Below are 18286 nucleotides of genomic sequence, written 5' to 3' on the forward strand. Positions count from 1 at the left end.
TACTTTCTAAATGTATGATCATTGGTATGTTATTTTTTTGTAAACTTCAGTTTCCTTATCTTTAATGTGAGGCTAAGAGTAATAATACCACTGGATAGGGTTGATATGAAGATTAAATAAAATGTTTCTTATCAAATACTTAGCATGGCACCTGACACATACAAAGAGCGAATGAAAGGTGGCTGATGACACTATTAATTTAGTCTTTCCTTATTTAGTGATTTTTCAAACAACATGGCTCATAGTTTTATGTATCAGTCTGACTTTTGTCTGACTTGCCACACTTTTATGTATCAGTTTGATCTATCTCTAGTATCAAGGAAACTAACATAAAGTAGGTAGGTGCTAAGTATTGAATGAACAAATCCTTCTCAATCCAGTTTATGTACCATTTCTGTAAATCCCTTTGTTAAAAATCTCTATTAATAATTATTCATACATTTTCTGTATTCCCATAGCACTGAATCACAATTACTTGATTCCATTTTATTTATTTTATGGTTTACATTTTCTTTATATTTTAGTCCTTTGTATCCCATTCCTTAAATATAGAAGATGTTCTGAAAGCAACTGTTATTTTCTGTTTCTAATACTGAAGGACTCTTCTAAAATCCAAAAGAAATAAAACTCCTCCATTTGCTCTGTTAATCAGGAATGTTTTTCTGTGTAACCCACAGTTCTTTTGCTAATGTGGACTGCTGTTAGATGGCAAAGGAAGAAAAACTGGGTGATTTGTAAAATACATAATTTTTCTGGTTGATGGGGACAGCATTTTCTGATGTGACAAATTAACCCAAATAATTAAACTGTGAGGTGTTTAGGGATAAAACAATAAAATTTACTTAAAATTTTTCTCCCCATTTGCTTTGAAAAAAATGTTTGTATATTTTGATGTACATGGAGAGGAGGACTTCCACTTCTGGGCAGATAAATAGATCTACTTTTCCCTATACCTCTACTAAGTAAAACTAAAAATCCTGGACATTATGTATAAAACAAATATAAGAAGACTCTGAAAGTTGGAGAGAAGAAGACACATCAGCTAGGGATCTCAGGACCCAAAGAACAACATGTTGGTGAATTCTCTGAGTTTTCTTTTAGCCCCACATACCCTAGACTTGGAGTTGAAGATGACATTACACATCAACAGATGCATCCAAAAACCGCCAATAAAAGATTGTTCTCACTAGCCAAGACCAGGAAAGGAGCAGCGTAGAAAGACAGAAAGCTTTTAGACAATAGCTACTCCACTTCAGCCAAATACCACAGAAAAAAACTTTGGCCTCATCCATCTCAACAAAGTTCAAGTGGGGAGCCCTGAATTTTACTCTTGTGAGGCTGTTAAGAGGTGCCCCAGTGCTCCCACAAGGGTGGTATCAGAGAGAATAAGGAGGAAGCTGGGACTTTCATCCCTGTCAGTTAGTAACAACCCTCTATCCCTACAGTGTTGGAGCCCAGGTGAACTAGCAGTAACTAAGTGACCCTCCTAGCAGTAACTAAGTGACCCTCCTCAAATTTCAATGGGGGCCAACTGGGAAACCTTGACTTTTACTTCCAGCTGGCAGTGATGAGGTGGCACTCTCCTTCCTCTGCTGAAGCAGTGTCAGACTAGGATAGATAAAACAGAGAGCTTAAATAAGAGCAAGATTCTTAGAACATAATATGAAAATACGCAGGCACAAATAAAAAAAAATCATTTGTTATACCATGAATCAAGAAGATCTCAAACTGAATGAAAAAAGACAGATAACAACATGAGAAGACTGAGTTATTAAAATCATATAACAAAGATTTTAAAGCAGCCATGACAAAAATACTTTGAAGAGCAATTACAGGTTTCTGGAAACAAATGAATAAAAAAGAGAGAGAAAACTGTAGCAAAGAAATAAAAAGTCATGGCAGAAGAATAAAAGTTGTAAAGAACACAAATGGAATCTTTAGAACTGAAAAATAAAATACCCAAAATAAAAAGTTCAATGGATGTGTTCAGTAGCAGAATGGAGGGGATAAAGTAAAGAATCAATGAACTGGGAGATAGAATGATGGAAATTACCCAATAAGAACAACAGAGGGGGGGAGAAATAGACTGAAAAAAAATTAAGGAATGGGGAACTCTGTATAGCACAGGGAACTCTACCCAATATTCTGTGATAATCTGTATGGGGAAAGAATCTAAAAAAGAATGGGTGTGTGTATGTATGTATAACTGAATCACTCTGTTGTACAGAAGAAATTATTGCAATATTGTAAGTCAACTATACTTCAATAAAACTTTTAAAAAAAAAGAAAGAAAGGAAGCCTTAGGGGTCAGTGAGACTAGAGCTGTGTGGGGCTGGCAAAATACTCAAACTGGCTGAACACTTCCCAAATTTGTCAAGAGACATAAATCAATAAATTCAAGAATTAAGAGTATTCTATAAAAGAGAAATCTGTAGAACTCCTCACCAAGACATAAACTTCTAAAAACTAAAGACAAAGAAAAATCTTGAAAGCAGCCAGAGAAAAATGACAACTTACCTATAGGGAGAAAAAAATGAGAATGACAGTAGATTTTTCATCAGAAACCATGAAGACCAGAAGGAAGTGGCACAAAAAATGCTGAAAGAAAAGAAATGTCAACCCAGAATCTGATACCCAGTGAAATATTCTTAAGAAATAAAGGGGAAATTGAGCCATCTTCAAATGAAGGAAAACTAGATTTGTTGCCTAGAGACCTACTCTAAAAGAATGGTGCATGCTGTTATAATAGAATACTAAAGACCAGTTGCTTATGTCTTTATTTTTTATTATTTTATTTTTTTACATTTTTTTGGCCTCCTGGTGGCATTCAGAAGTTCCCAGGCCAGGGATTAAACCCATGCCACAGCAGCAACCTGAACCACAACAGTGACAGTGCTGGATCCTTAACCTGCTGAGCCACCAGGGAACTACAATTCATTTCTTATAAAAAAAAAACACAAAAGTTTATTTCTCATAGGCCTGGAGATTGGAAGTCTGATATCTGAGTGCCCGTATAGTTGGTTCAGTTGAAGTCATTCTTCTGAGTTGCTGACTTCTCACTGTATTTCTCACATGGTGGAAGGGACAGGTAGCTCTCTTGGGCTTCTTTTATAAGTGCATTAATATCATTCATGAAGATGCCACCCTCATGACCTAATCACCTCCCAAAGGCCTCTTCTTCTAATACCATCAGGGCCATTAAGATTTCAGTATATGAATTCTGGGGGGATACAAACATTCAGACCATAGCAAATAACTAAATGAAGTACTTTAAACAGAGGGGAAACAATAAAATAAATTACCTTGGAACATCAGGAACAAAGAAGAGATTATAGTTAGGAAAGGTGTTATAATACAGTAAGTTTCCCTTCTCCTCTTGAGTTTTCTAAATTATGTTTGATGATAGAAGCAAAAATTATAAAACCCTCTGATATAAACATATGTAGAAAATAGTTAAAACAATTATAAATAGGAGGATAAGGGACATGAAGGTGGGAAAGTTTTCTATCCTTCACCTGAACTGATAAAATTGACAACATCAGTAGATGCAGATAAGTTAGGTGTATATATTGTAATATAAAAACTACTAAAAAGTATACATATATACTTGAAAAACTATAGATAATTAAAAACAAAAAATTAAAAAATGTGTAGGTAATCTCATAGGAAGCTAGGAAAAAGAAAGCAAATGAAAAACAGACAAACAGAAAAAAAATAAGATGATAGAAAAACTCTACTATATCAATAATCATATTAAATGTAAATGTTGTAAATATATTAATTAAAGGATTCAGACTGGCAGATTGGATTTAAAAACATGACCCAAATATGTGCTGTCTAGAAAATATTCACTTCTAATAAGTGTGTTGAACAATATAGGCAAGTTGAAAGTAACAGGATAGAAAAAGATATCAAGCAAACATACATCAATGAAAAGCAGAAGTAGTTATATTAATATTAGATAAAGTGGACTTCAGGCCAAAGAAAATTGCCAGAGACATTATATAATGATTATAGTGTAAATCCACCAAGAAAACCTAGAAATCCTAAATATGTATGCACCCAGAATCAGAGATGAAAATAGAGCAAAAATTAATAGAACTAAAAGGAGAAACAGATAAATCCACAATTTTAGCTGGAGATGTCAACCTCCCTCTTTCAACAGTGATAGAACAACACACAGAAAATCACAAGAATATAAAAAAGTCAACACCATCAATCAGAATATAATAAATGTTTATAAAATACTGTACTGAACAAAACAGAATGCACATTCTTTCCAAGTATGCATGGAATATATACCAAGATAGACCATACCCTGGGCCATAAAATAAGCCTCAGTGAATTTAGAAGAATCAAAATTATGCAGAGTATGATCTCTGATCACAAATGATATCACACTAGAAATCTGTGACAAAGATTACTGGAAAATCTCCAAACATTTGGAAACTAAAAAAAACACACTTCTAAAGAATCCATGGGTCAAAGAAGAAGTCTCTAGGTAGATAAAAAATTCATTGAACTTTGTGAAAATGAGAATAGAGCATATCAAATTTATGGGGCACAGATAATGCAGTGCTGCAAGGGACATTTATTATAATAATAATTATTATTATTATTGCTTTTTATGGCCTCAACCACAGTATATGGAGTTTCCCAGGCTAGGGGTTGAATCAGAACTACAGCTGCCAGCCTACACCATAGCAACTTAGGATCCCAGCCACATCTGTGACCTACACCACAGGTCAAGGCAATGTCGGATCCTTAACCCACTGAGAAAGGCCAGGGATTGAAGCCACAACCTCATGGTTACTAGCTAGATTAGTTTCCACTGCACCACAAGGGGAGCTCTGTGAGGGACATTTATAGCACTAAATGTGTACATTAAAAAAAGAGGAAAATTCTCAAATCTGTAATCTAAGCTTTCATCTCAAAAACCTAGAAAAAGAAGAGCAAAATAAACCAAAGCAAGCAGAAAAAAGACAGAAAATAATAATGAGCAGAAATTAAAAACAAAAAAATAGGGAAAAATCAGTTGAGTACAGTTAGCTTTTGAAAAGATCGATAAAATTAAGAAGCTTCTAGCTAGACTGACACAGAAAAAAATATAGAGGATACAAATTACCAATGTCAGGAGTTCCCTTTGTGGCTCAGCAGGTTAAGTATTGACTAGTATCCTTGAGGTTGTGGGTTCGATCCCTGGTCTTGCTCAGCAGGTTAAGGATCTGGTGTGGCTGTGACTGTGGTGTAGGCTAGAAGTCGCAGCTCCAGTTTGACCCCTAGCCTGGGAACTTCCATATGCCACCGGTGAGCCCCTAAAAAGGAAAAAAAAAAATTACCAGTATCTGGAACAAAACAAAGTATACCTCTACAAACACTGCAGATAGCAAATGGATAATAAGAGAATACTATAAACAACTCTACATATAAATTTACATAAATTTGAAAACAAAAATATGACCAATTCCTTGAAAAGCACAAAGTATCACATCTTACCCCACAGGAAGTAGATAACTATAAGGCAATTGAATTTATAATCTTAAATAGCCCCCCCAAAAAAAGATATCTTCAGACCTAGATGGTTTTACTGGAGACATTTCAAGAAGAATGCTAGACCATCCTAAAAATAGAAGATGCAAGAACACTTCCCAATTCATTTATTAAGCTAATGTTACTTTGTTACCAAAACCAAACAAAAAGGACACACACAAAAAGAAAGCTACCGATATTCCTCATGCTAACAGAAGCAAACACTTCAATAAAACATAAACAAATAGAATCAACAATATATAAAAAGAATTCTGTACCATGAACAAGTAAGATTTATTTCATTGTATCCAGGGATACAAGTTTAGCTTAATATTCAAAAATCAGTGTCTTCCACCATATTAAAGGGCTTAAGAAGAAAACTCACATGATCATACCTTTGGGATCTAGGGCTGGGTGAAAAGTTGTTAAACTTGATACCAAAAGCACAATCCATAAAAGGAATACATGATAAATTGGACTTTATCAAAATCAAATACTTTTGCTCTGAGACTGTGTTAAGAGGATGAAAAGACAAACTACAGAGTAGGAAACAACATTTGCAAACCACACATTTGACATATATAAAGAACTCTTAAAACTCACCAGTAAAAAACTCACTAGTAAAGACCAAAAACAAAGAACCTCAGTCTAATTAGAATATGGGCAAAAGACATGAAGAGATCTTTCATTGAAGAAGAAATACAAATAGCAAATAAGTGTAGGAAAAGTTGTTTAACATTGTTAGTCATTAGGGAGCTGCAAATTAAAACCATGAGATATCAGGAGTTCCCGTCATGGCTTAGCAGTTAATGAAGTCGACTAACATCCACGAGAATTTGGGTTTGATCCCTGATCTTGCTCGGTGGGTTAAGGATCTGGCATTGCCATGAACTGTGGTGTAGGTCGCAGACTCGGCTCGGATCCCGTTTTGCTGTGACTCTGGTATAGGCCAGAGGCTACAGCTCCTATTGGACCCCTAGCCTAGGAATTCCATATGCCGCAGGTGCGGCCCTAAAAAGACAACCCACCACCCCCTCAAAAAAACCCAAAAAGCCATGAGATATCAGTGCACACATATCAGAATAGCTAAAATGAAAAATAGTGACAACATCTAATGCTGGGGAGTATATGGAGAAACTAGATCACTTACACATTGCTATTGGAAGTGTAAATTGGTACAGCCACTTTGGAAAATAATTTAGTAGTGTCTATTAAAAACTGAACATAGGACTACCAGCAATGCCAGACATTTATCCCAGTGAAATGAAAGCTTATGTTCACACATAAACTTACATGGCAATGTTCATAGTGGTTTTATTTTTAATTATAATAATAAAAAAAAAACCCTCAAGTGTATGGCAATGAATAGGTAAATGGTTAGAAACATTTTGGTCCATCTGTAGAATGGTACTCAGAAATAAAAATGAAAAACCATTGAAACATACAACACTTGGATCTATCTCCAGAGAATTACACTGAGTGAAAAAGGCCAATCCCTAAAGGCTTTACATACTGTATGATTCCATTTTCTAGCATCTTAAAATGAATATATATATAGAAATGGGAGGAAGAGTAGTGATTGGCAGGAGTTTCTTGACCCCCACATTCTAGTTATGATATACGATATTTTTGTAAGATGTTACTATTGAAGAAAACTGGGGAAAGGTATATGGGATTGCTTTGTATTCTTACAGCTGTGTGTAAGCTACATTTATCTCAAAATTAAAAGTTGAATTAAGAGCTATCAAGCCATGGAGTTCCCGTTGTGGCTCAGTGGTTAACGAATCCGACTAGGAACCATGAGGTTGAGGGTTCCATCCCTGGCCTTGCTCAGTGGGTTAAGGCTCCGGCATTGCCCTGAGCTGTGGTGTAGGTTGCAAACACGGCTCGGATCCCACGTTGCTGTGGCTCTGGTGTAGGCCTGCGGCTGCAGCTCCAATTGGACCCCTAGCCTGGGAACCTCCATATGCTTTATGACTTCAACTATATGACATTCTGGAAAAGACAAAACTTTGGAAGACAGTAAAAGAGTAAGTGGTTGCCAAAGACTTGTGGAGAGGGAATGAGGATGAAGTTGAACACAGGGTAATTTCAGTAAGACTATTCTGTATGATACAATAATGGCAGATATATGACAGTGTGCAGTCATGAAAACTCATAGAATAATACAACACAATGTGAACCCTAATGTTAACTAGGAACTTCGGTTAATAATATTGCATCTGTGTTGGTTCATCAGTCATAACAAATATAACACCCTAATGTAAGATGTTAATAATTGGAGAAACTGTGTTGGGAAGTGAAGGAGTATATGGGAACATTATACTTTCTGTTCAATTTTTCTGTAAACCTAAAACTGCTCTAAAAAATAACATCTGTTATTAAAAAATATTCAATGTAAAAAATTTCATAACCCTTCCTAATGCAACGCAGTGTGGCATTATCTCCTCTCTAAGATGAAAAAAATAAATAAATGTGCTTTATAGTCCCCGGGGATGGCAGAAATAGCTTATGTAAGAGGAATGAAGGTATATAGAAGAGTAGATGAGAATATTTTACAGTTTCCTGGATTTGTTTGCCAGCTCTGCTGAGTTCTATAAGGAATAGTCACTTCTGTTTACTTGCAAATATTTGGAGTCTCTGTTACTGTGTACTTGGAACATAGAGGGAGGAACCAGGTTATTTTTCAGTGTGTCTATGAATATATCCTTCATTGTTCTAGAAAGTGTGACAGAAATAGAATATTTCAACTTTTTGATTCTGGAACAAAATAGAAAGTTCCCATTAGATCACAAATGATAGAAAAGACACAATATTGCTTATAGTAATTTGATGCAATACTGAGGGGTAGAGGGGAAATCTCCTTTAAATGCTTCTTAAAATAATTGTTAGCAATGAGTAGATGAGAGAAAGAAAAATAATAACTAAGAAAATTAAAATCTATGGATTTTTGTCTTACTAATCTTAATACACATTCTATGTAATGTAATTATACATTAGAAATAATGTTTTTAAACAAATTTAGGCTTTTCCTCAAAAAACCTTTCCAATGGAACATTTTCAGGAAATTAAAAAATGCCCCAAAAGGAGTTCCCGTCATGGCGCAGTGGTTAACAAATCCGACTAGGAACCATGAGGTTGCGGGTTTGGTCCCTGCCCTTGCTCAGTGGGTTAAGGATCCGGCATTGCCGTGAGCTGTGGTGTAGGTTGCAGATGTGGCTCAGATCCAGCGTTGCTGTGGCTCTGGTGTAGGCCGGTGGCTACAGCTCTGATTAGACCCCTAGCCTGGGAACCTCCATATGCCTCGGGAGCGGCGCAAGAAATGGCAAAAAGACAAAAAAAAAAAAAAAAAAAAAAGCCCCAAAGCAGGCAGCCACTAGAAAGTGCTAAGATAATAGTCTTTGTAGTAATGGAATCTTACAGTTAAGGCTACAAAGTTGTTCCATAAGGAAACCAAAACAGAAATGTAACTTTTCTCTTTCCCCTCTTTTCTGTTACCAAATTGAGTCATTATAAACAGTTAAATGAAAATAGGGGAGTTAGCAAAGGAATAGCATTTTAGCACATTAATTTTTATAAGTTCTAAATTTTAAGCTATGGCATAAGTTTAATTGGGGGCCTCAAGATGGAAATTTGAGAAAATGTTTTTATTTCATTTTCTTCTTACTAATGGTCCCTGATATTAGCTGATTCCACCAATGATACTGAAATAACCACATGGCCTAAGTGGATTCCATCCCTCTGGCCCCTTAGATTTACGGTAGTCCTCTAGTGTTTGACAAGAATTACCTTTGTGATTGATACAGGAACAGGAATGTGCCCTGACCTAGGCCAATGAGAGTGAATATCAGGACTTTTTTTGTATATATTTTGCCAAATATGCTTTCTTTTCCTGCTGAATGTAAGCACAGATGTATATTGCCCTGGAAACTGTGGGTATGCACCTGGTAGAATGATAGAACCAGATTTGGGATGACGTTTAACCCAAGGAAATCAGGGAAAAGGCAGAGACAGAAACTTAGTCCTTAATGGCATTTTCTTGAGCTCCCATATAAAGCCTTACCAGATGACCTCTGAACTTTTCAATTATGTGAGACAATAAATTCCCTTTATTCTTCATGCTAGTTGGTTTCTGATTTTCTGCTGTTTTCAACTAAAAGCTTGCTAACTGATATGGTTATTCTCTCCAGTTCTTAAATTTTACTGATAAAGGTCCCAAAGTCTATTAAGATTGGAATCCCAGAGAAGAGTAAAGAGAGGTAGCCTAGAAGCCCAGCAGTGGGGGGCCTTGAAGAGGAAAGAGAAAAGAGAATAGAAATGTAAAATATGGATATACCTCTGTCCACAATCTCATTTTGGCTCATAAGAAACTTTCATTCCTTTTTAGCAAAACACTCTGATTATCACTCAAGCTGCTACAGGGAATAGATATGCAACAAGAGCCACGAGGAACTTACCTACCTTCAATAATCATCTGATGAACAATCCATTATCCTAGTAAATTTATACCATGAAAGAGAATAAGAGGAAAAAAGAAAAGAGAAGAAAGCACACAAAATAATTAACCAACTCTCAACCTCTTTTCTTAATCTTTATACTTCCTTCCACCTCTTTAAACCTAAAATTTCTCCCTCTTACTCTCTAACAGATAGTGAGTTAAGTGGCTTTGACTGACCATCTAAACATATTGGGGGTCCCAGGGACCAGAGGCACTGCCTGAGAAATCTAGTGGTGTCTGCAGCAGGCTGGTACTTGCTCGCAAGGGTCAATTGATAAATTTTCAGAACTCCTGTGAGCCAGTAGTTAAACTCAGTGAACATAGCCACTATTAAAATTAAATTCTGTAGACTTAATAATTAGATAAATTATGTTAAAAACAAAGCAATAAATACTAAAAATATCACTTTCTAAATTTTTCCTCCTTTTTGCTATTATCTATGCTCTTAATTTTTTTTTTTAAGTCTTTTGTATCTGTATGGTGAAAATACTATGTAGTGTTGTATTACTATACATCTCTTCCCAACTCTGCATTCAATGAGAACTTCCTTGATGTAACCCAAAATGGTCATGTCAGGAGTGTTTATACCACAGAAAATGGCAAACTACAAACCAAGGCATTCTTCTCCCCCACCTGCAAAGAACTAGTTAGATTTTCACTAGCATACTCATAAACATAGGACATCTTAAGCCAATATATTTTGCATAAACAAGCAAACAATAGAAGACATAAACTAAATCCTCCAGGGTTTTCTGGTAGTTAAGTTTATGACGTAACTGGAGCTGGAGTTCCAGTCCATCTGTTAGTTGGGAAATCTAACATGTGAACACTCTCATTACTTAAACTTTCACAGTGAAGAATATTGTCAACTGAGCACATAGAATCCAAGTTCAGCTGTTCCCTGCCCTTTATTGCAAACCTCTGTGCAGGGTCTTAACAGGGTATTTAATCTGGATGCCTGATAAATGATATAACTTATTCAGGGTTCATATCCTTGCCCCGATGGATTAGAAGGTTGTCTTTGTGGCATTAGATCATCTATTGAAAATAATTGTTAGGCATACTTTCCTGTTGATGTCATTTGTAGTAATCCAGAACTTTCCATTTATTTAAAGATTTTATAGGACTTAATCTATTACGGTTTGCTACTTTTTTAAGGAAATCAGTTATTATTTTGGAATAGTTAAATGTCTAACTATAAAAAATATTAAAATATAAGTTTAGAGTCTTGACCATAATCAAATAAATTTCCCCCAAAACCTCCACATCTTTCAGACTACTAGAAATATTAAATAATTGTTACCAATATATTCTTTTTCTCAGTGATGACCTCAAATGTGCATTGTTTTTGTAGTTAAATTAAGATTTAAAATCTTATATTAAAAAGTTCAAAATTTTGATTTTTGAGTATACTTTCCTTGTATTTTATCCATATTACTTACTAGGAACCAAATGGAAAATTGCATTTTATTAGGAGAGTATTAGTGATCTTTGAAAATGTGATCAATTCCTTTCTCAAACCTAACTTGATACTTACCTTATGTAGTCTTATGAGTTAACATTGGACCTAAATTCCTCTGAAAGGAAATGTTCTTTTTTTCACATTTATTTCATAGGTTAACATTCTGAAACTTAGTCAACAAAGATTCATGTGTGCACATGTAGTTCTATATTTTTAATTCAAAATTTTGATCCTGCCGGATTTACATGTTTAATTAGATCAGTGAATCCAATTCATAGTTTGTAAAGATACCCACTTACAAATAATTGTAAAACAAAATGTCTTCTAAGACTGTTTTCCCATGATTCACTGGCAGCTGCAATTCTGGTAGAATGGGCAAAACCACAGCGGGGCAGTTAGCTGGAACTAATCTGCTTTAGGGTGGTCCTATCAATTTATTTCAAAGCCTGATTGAAGCCTAAGAGATCTTTTCTGAACTTCCACAGGACTCTTCTACTGTGTTTACAGACAATTAGCCTATGTGGGTTGAATAATAGTCCATAAATTTGCACTACTGCATACTGCAACATGTATATATAATGTTCTATAAAACTTAGTAGCCCAGACTATGATTTTGAATAATGCATGAAAGGTCTACATTTGATAAAGTTTATTAATCATTTTTAATAATTGTTTCTACATTAAAAAGTTGGCTTTGAAACCCATCTAAAATTCTTTATTTTCCTATTTCTTATCTCTGTGCCTTGATTTGAGTTCTAAACTATAAAGGTTTTCAAAATGTACTGTTATTATCATTTAACTGTGCAAATCTATAAACATTTAAAAATGAGATTACCAATGTATTGAATTACACAAACTAGTAATTCATCTAGTACTCTTTATAGGATGTACAGCTAGGGCATATTAGAGTGAAAAAGACAAAAAAAAAAATCTAGGATAATGGAATATGGCATGAATTAAACATTATAATTTCAACTTTGGTATAAACTAGAATTTAGCCTAGTTCTCTGCTGCTACTTTGCTAGAGGGCCTTATTAGAGGTTTAGAAATCTATGGCATGTTTAGAAAATCCATAATTTTACAGCATATTATGGCACACCAATTTTCAAAATAGAACATGCTTTTTCTTGGGGTTATGAAAATGCTAATAGGAAATTTTAAATCAAAGAAAACTGACAAACTTGTACATTAAGCCCAAGGTTAAGTTCTTTTTCTCCCCCAAACTTTTTACATTTGATTTGTAATGTTTAAGACCTTCGTGGCATCCTCATTTTTATATTGATGACTTGATTAATTGCAATTTAAGATATGCTTATACAGGAAAAGTAAAAGGGGTTCTCATATAACCTTTCATCTGAAAGTTGAGCTGTTATACTCTGTGCTTTTCACAGTGCCCCTGCAATTTATGTCTATATTAACATTGCCTTTATTATTGGTAGAGAAATTCAAATATACTGATGTTTGACTTCAGCTCATTACTTAATATATTAGAATCATGAAGTTTTAGAATTAGGTGTCTCAACTACTCCAACCTCTTCATTTTTAGGTGAGGAATCTAATGTCTGGTCTGGAACCCAGGGCTCCTGGTACCATATCAGCAACAGCACTCCATTTAGAAGCTGGCTTCCTGTTTTCAGACCACAAGCTAAACTCTTTTCCTGAAATTGCAAAAACAATCTACTCAATCTTCTGTGTGCTGGGAAAAGCTGTTTACCAGTCATGGGGGGGAAAAAAAAAAAAAACAGATGCGAAAAACATACCAAAAAAGCCCTTACAGAGCCCAGGTAAGAAAACTGTAGGGTAACTGATACAGCTGTGATTCTCCCCATTTCTGAAGCTCTTTTTCTAATCTGTCAGCAGTATCTGTGCCTAAGATCAGGGGACAGCATACTCCTAGTTCTTACATTATTTTAATTCCAGTTCCTTTTCCTCACCATTTCTGGACAGAGGCCAGTTGCTCTAGAGTACCTCTCCTCCTGGAGTTCTCGTCATGGCTCAGTGGTTAATGAATCTGACTAGGAACTGTGAGGTTGTGGGTTCGATCCCTGGCCTCTCTCAGTGGGTTAAGGATCCGGTGTTACCATGAGCTGTGGTGTTGGTCGCAGACACAGCTCAGATCTCATGTTGCTGTGGCTCTGGCATAGGCCGGCAGAACCTCCATATGCTGTGGGTGCAGCCCTAGAAAAGATAAAAAGACCAAAAAAAAAAAAAAAAAATAGAGTATCTCTCCTTCTGTTCTCATTCTCCTTCTCTTTCTGTGTTGACTTATTACTTCCTATTCTCTTTTTCTTTCTCTGCTTCCTTCAGTATTCAAGCAACATGATCACCACTGGAGAATATGTGCAGATTCAGGAGTAGATAGCATAAGGCTGGTGAGCATAGAAACATTATCAGCTGTCTTTTCTTACCTCCGCAATTAACCCAGGTACAGATAATGGCAAGATATTTTTGTTTTTGTCTTTTATAATAGCACTTGTTAGATGGTGGCAACACAGCTGATATTTCTGTTTAAAGCTTATGTATGGGTTTCGTAACAAAATAGTGGCACAATAGTAACACAAGACAGCTTATACCATCAGCTCTAACACTTCTAATATTAATGTTGATGACCATAATGATGATCATCATGATATGACCATGAGATGGTCAACTGAAAGTGTACAGTCTTAGTGTAAAGGGAGACTTTTGTTGAATACTTAGTAAGAGTGTAGTATATTTGCTTCTGGTACATACTTTGATACCAAATCGTAATGAATCATGAGTGAACAATTTGGGGTTAGTAGAAGCTGGAAGTTTTTACTCATGCTACCCAGTTCTATATATTTTAATCAATATGAATAGGATTTCTCAGTAATTCTTTGAGATTATTTCTCCTTCAAATTCAGTGAGTGCTCTGATATAAAACTCTCCATTTTGATTCTTACATTTTCCTACTGATTCACTTCAAGGCTCTCCAGCTCTCTCCCCATAGTAAGAACTGGACTGAACTTCTAGCTCATGTTTAGAAGACAACTCATTTAGCCATCTCATTGTCACATTTCATTCTCCTTTAGGCTAAATGCTTTTGAAAAGTGATATAAAAAATAAATGAATTACAATACTGAAAAAAAATACTGATGCACAAGGGGAGAAGGGGGTGGGAAAAGAACTTTCTACAGTGTCTCTGTTCATTTTTATAAAGGACAATCCAGTCCAAATTTTTTAATTTAGTCTTAGTGTTAAGATTGAAACAGTTGTATGATTTATGATTTATCTTAAATCATCCAAATTTACTGGTGTGAATTGTTTGAAAGTTTGGCAAATTATTCTCAAAAAGGTTTCTTTGAAGCCCACATTTCATTTCTGCCTCCTTAGAAAAAAATGATACTCCCCTAGCTCCAGATCTCTAAATTAAGTCATATACAAAGAGTAAAGTTCCATATAAGATGACAGGAAATAAACGAGGGAAATTATTTAAACTTCTTCCTAAAGTACTACAGCTATTTTTTCTGCGATGAGTTAAGAAAGAGTCTGTGATTATCCCTGTGTTATCTGGAGTACTTGACCTCCAAACAAAGGCAGAGCATGTGACTCCACTTAAGGAACTGGAAATCTACCCATGACTTGGGAGTGAGGGCTTCAGCAGACTTTACATGGCCAGAACCTGCTGGTGTTGAGATGGTAGTTTTGAGAATTCTTTGCCCCCCCTTGTATTTTTTCATTATATTTTATAACATAGAAAAAGATACTCTTATAGGCCTGTGTCAGGAATAAGAGAGTAGACTCTAACACATGATTTTAACTGGGAATACATTAAAACAATGAATTGATTTATGATTATGATGCAATTAGAAAATAACTTATCCCAAGCCTAGTTTAAAGGTAAATAATTTACTCTCAAACTCAAGTGACTATCTGATTTTTGCCTCATTGATCGAAGAAATTATTAAAACAATTTCAAGTAAACTAGTTGAAGCAGGAAATAAAAAGAAGCATAAAAGTTTAAAAGAAGTGTGAGTTTGGAAACCTTCAATTGGTACAAATTGGTTCTGGGTCTAATTCAGAATTATTCTCACTTTTTTCCTAACTATTTTGACATCATAATAAAACATGGGACTAGGTTGAATCCAGTGTAGTGATTTCGTATTACATAAAATAGAGAACAAAACTAAACAACAGAACGTGTTAAATATGACTACATTGTGGGGAGGAGGGGAACATTTTACATTCGCTTTATTGTAGGTGAAATATGAAAATCCTATACTTATGCCTGTTCCCAGCTGCCTTCACCAGATCTCATTGCTCTAGATGTCAGTATTGTTGAGGAAAAAGGTTACTTTCCTTGTCAATAGAAGGGAAATAAAGAGGTGCCCTAAAACTCCACAAATATATTCCAGAATGGCTCAAATAAGCCCTTAAAAGGATATGGATATTCTACTTATTAACTTTTCAAATTGATGCTATCCTTTGCTCATGAACAAAGTTGAATTTCCTTTATAACAATCAAAATGCAATTTATAAAGTATACTTTCTAGAGTTTTTTTGTGAGAACGTAAAGAAAATGAGAGTAAAATTTACGTTAAAAATTTTTTTGAGTTTTATGCTTTTTTTTTTTTTTTTGGCCAGATCCATAGCATGTGGAAATTCCTGGGCCAGGTATCAAACCCAAGCCAGAGGAGCAACAACACTGAATCCTTAACTGCTAGGTCACTAAAGAATTCCTAGAAATTATAAATAGAAGTAGATTTCTACACAAGATATCTTGGTAAATCAACAATTAAATATGAAGACTTCTTTCAGGGTTAAAGCAGTTCACAATAAATATGGATTCCAAATAACAGCTTTTTTTTTTTTTTAAAGGATGCCAAAACAGAATTTTGAATGATTTTTTTAATTTAAAGGAAAAAAATCAAGATAGATTATGTGGTATGGACAATGAAGATAAGATTATATGAGACCTGTTGAAAAAAAATCTGAAAGTTGTGATATTAACTTATAATGCAAAAGGCAAGCTGAACAAAATGTACATCAGCTGTCAGATTGCTTCATTCCTTTAGAGCAGTTGTTCATCTGAAAATAGCTTTCAAATGAAAAAGGATGACTACAAAAGGATTAGTTACCATAGGCTTTTCTACACCCTCTAGAACTCCAGGTTTGTTGTGACAGAATAGCAAGAATTTAAAGGAAGTAAACTGTAGACTATTAAATAACATCAGGGAGGATCTATATTAATGCTCTCAAGGATTTTTATTGATACCGTTTCCATGGATTTCCTTCATGATGGCTGATGCTTGCTGTTTCCTCTGCTTCACCATGGTATTATGTGATAGCATGATTTTTTTGTTGTTCCCTGTTAAAAACAAAGGAACATTATTGAGGCAATGTGAAGGACTCATTTGGAGTGTTTTATAATCATCCTTTTGAAAGAGAGCATCTTTGTTCTTTATTAAGAGTTTATTATTACTTTCTCCTGAAAGACTTTAATACGCATTCCTTGTCTGGTGACAGAGCATGCTATTCATTGACAGGCAATGTCACAGTGAACAGAGGATGATTCTCAGAGTTTCAGGCCCAGTCCTATCTACATGCTAGTACAATGATTATCAGGCAATGAGAAACAATGAAAGAGCTGGCCTCCTTTCCCCTCCCTCTTTCTTTCCATAGCTTAATCTGTCATTATTTCAAAACTGGCCTTCATTTGGCCATCAATTCTAGCAAGCTATAAGAATGAAGAGGGATACCAGATTAAATCAGAAGTCTTCAGTGGCAGCATTTTAACATTGGCATCAACTGCTGTCCTTTAAAGCAAAGAATGCCCATTAATGAGTCACAACTCTGAACTTCCTTGGACAACTGGCCAGTAAAACATTTTAGGAAAGAGTATACTCACCTTGCTCTTAGATGGTGCTTTTCAGGTAGGATGAATCCCAATTTGTGGAGGAAAGACTGGAGATGGAATATGGATGGCGCTTAGGCCTGATGGTTTTTATCCTTGAGCTTGGGACGGCATGGTCCCTAGCTCTGACTCAAACTGGGGATTGAGCCTTTCTGAAAAGGCTGGCATCCAGCTGACATCAACTGACTATATATAGCTCCAAATACTTTAGCTACTCATATCTTCCTGGCAAAAGGGAGGAACCAAGAAAGATTAGGTTCTCTCCATTGTGTTTCTAGTTTGTGAGATGGTTGAATGAACATACAGAAAATTTTTATGGGGCATCTTCTGTTTGAAGAGATAACTAGCGAAAAGGGATTTTTAAAATGTAGCTCTTACACCACCTGTTAATTGAAGTGGCAAAAGACACATAAGTGAATTAGAACAGAATGAGACGAAAATGAAAATATTGACAATAGTATCTATGGAGTTTTAAGAAGAAAGAAAGCAATATGGGGTAAATTAATAGTTCTGTCCCTTAAACAAGATTGAGAACCTACACTAAGTTCAGAAAAATGGGTGCTATTTGAATGGCAAAGTAGGGGAGTATTTTTTAATGGGCATTAGAGGCTGAGCCTTGAGGCTCTCTGAATAAAAACTTAGGCTCATAGTTGGGTCATAAGTCTTTGTGAAGAGACCCTGTAGAAGACAGTGCTTACAGAATTGACCAAACTCTGCAAGGTCTGGAGTCGAGGATTCCTGTTTGGGAGATAGGATAAAAGGTTGGGAAGGTAGGGCACGTTGGCCTCTTTGCTGATCTTTGAACACAGAAGCATGTGCCCTCCCATATCTAGGCTTTTGCTTTTATTATTTCCCACTTCCTGGAACATGCTCTCCCATACCACTTGGCCCGCTCATGCATTCAGGACCCCCCTATTGCATT

General features: G+C 35.5%; 2 protein-coding genes across 15 annotated transcripts in view; one reads left to right on the plus strand and one right to left on the minus strand.

Annotated features, from left to right (window-relative positions):
* MYOZ2 (myozenin 2) overlaps positions 1-17518 on the minus strand; it is a 30404-nt gene extending 12886 nt beyond the window's left edge. For 5 of the 10 annotated variants that reach the window (XM_084971091.1, XM_084971094.1, XM_084971093.1 and 2 more), the window contains exons 1-2: positions 17359-17518; positions 16726-16818 (exon numbers count right to left, since the gene is read on the minus strand). Coding sequence is in view for 3 of the 10 variants with exons in the window: in XM_021100518.2 (XP_020956177.1) it covers positions 1541-1608; positions 2518-2558 (109 nt within the window). In the remaining 7 variants the exon portion in view is untranslated. 10 annotated transcript variants of the gene reach the window in all.
* SEC24D (SEC24 homolog D, COPII coat complex component) overlaps positions 1-18286 on the plus strand; it is a 445620-nt gene that overhangs the window by 31050 nt on the left and 396284 nt on the right. The gene's annotated exons all lie outside the window — the stretch shown is intronic.

This window comes from Sus scrofa, chromosome 8 (genome assembly GCF_054392235.1).
Source record: "Sus scrofa isolate SSC_HxYL_T2T_F1_AM1 chromosome 8, Sscrofa_HxYL_maternal_Yorkshire_Landrace_v2.0, whole genome shotgun sequence".
Classification (NCBI taxonomy): Eukaryota; Metazoa; Chordata; class Mammalia; order Artiodactyla; family Suidae; genus Sus; species Sus scrofa.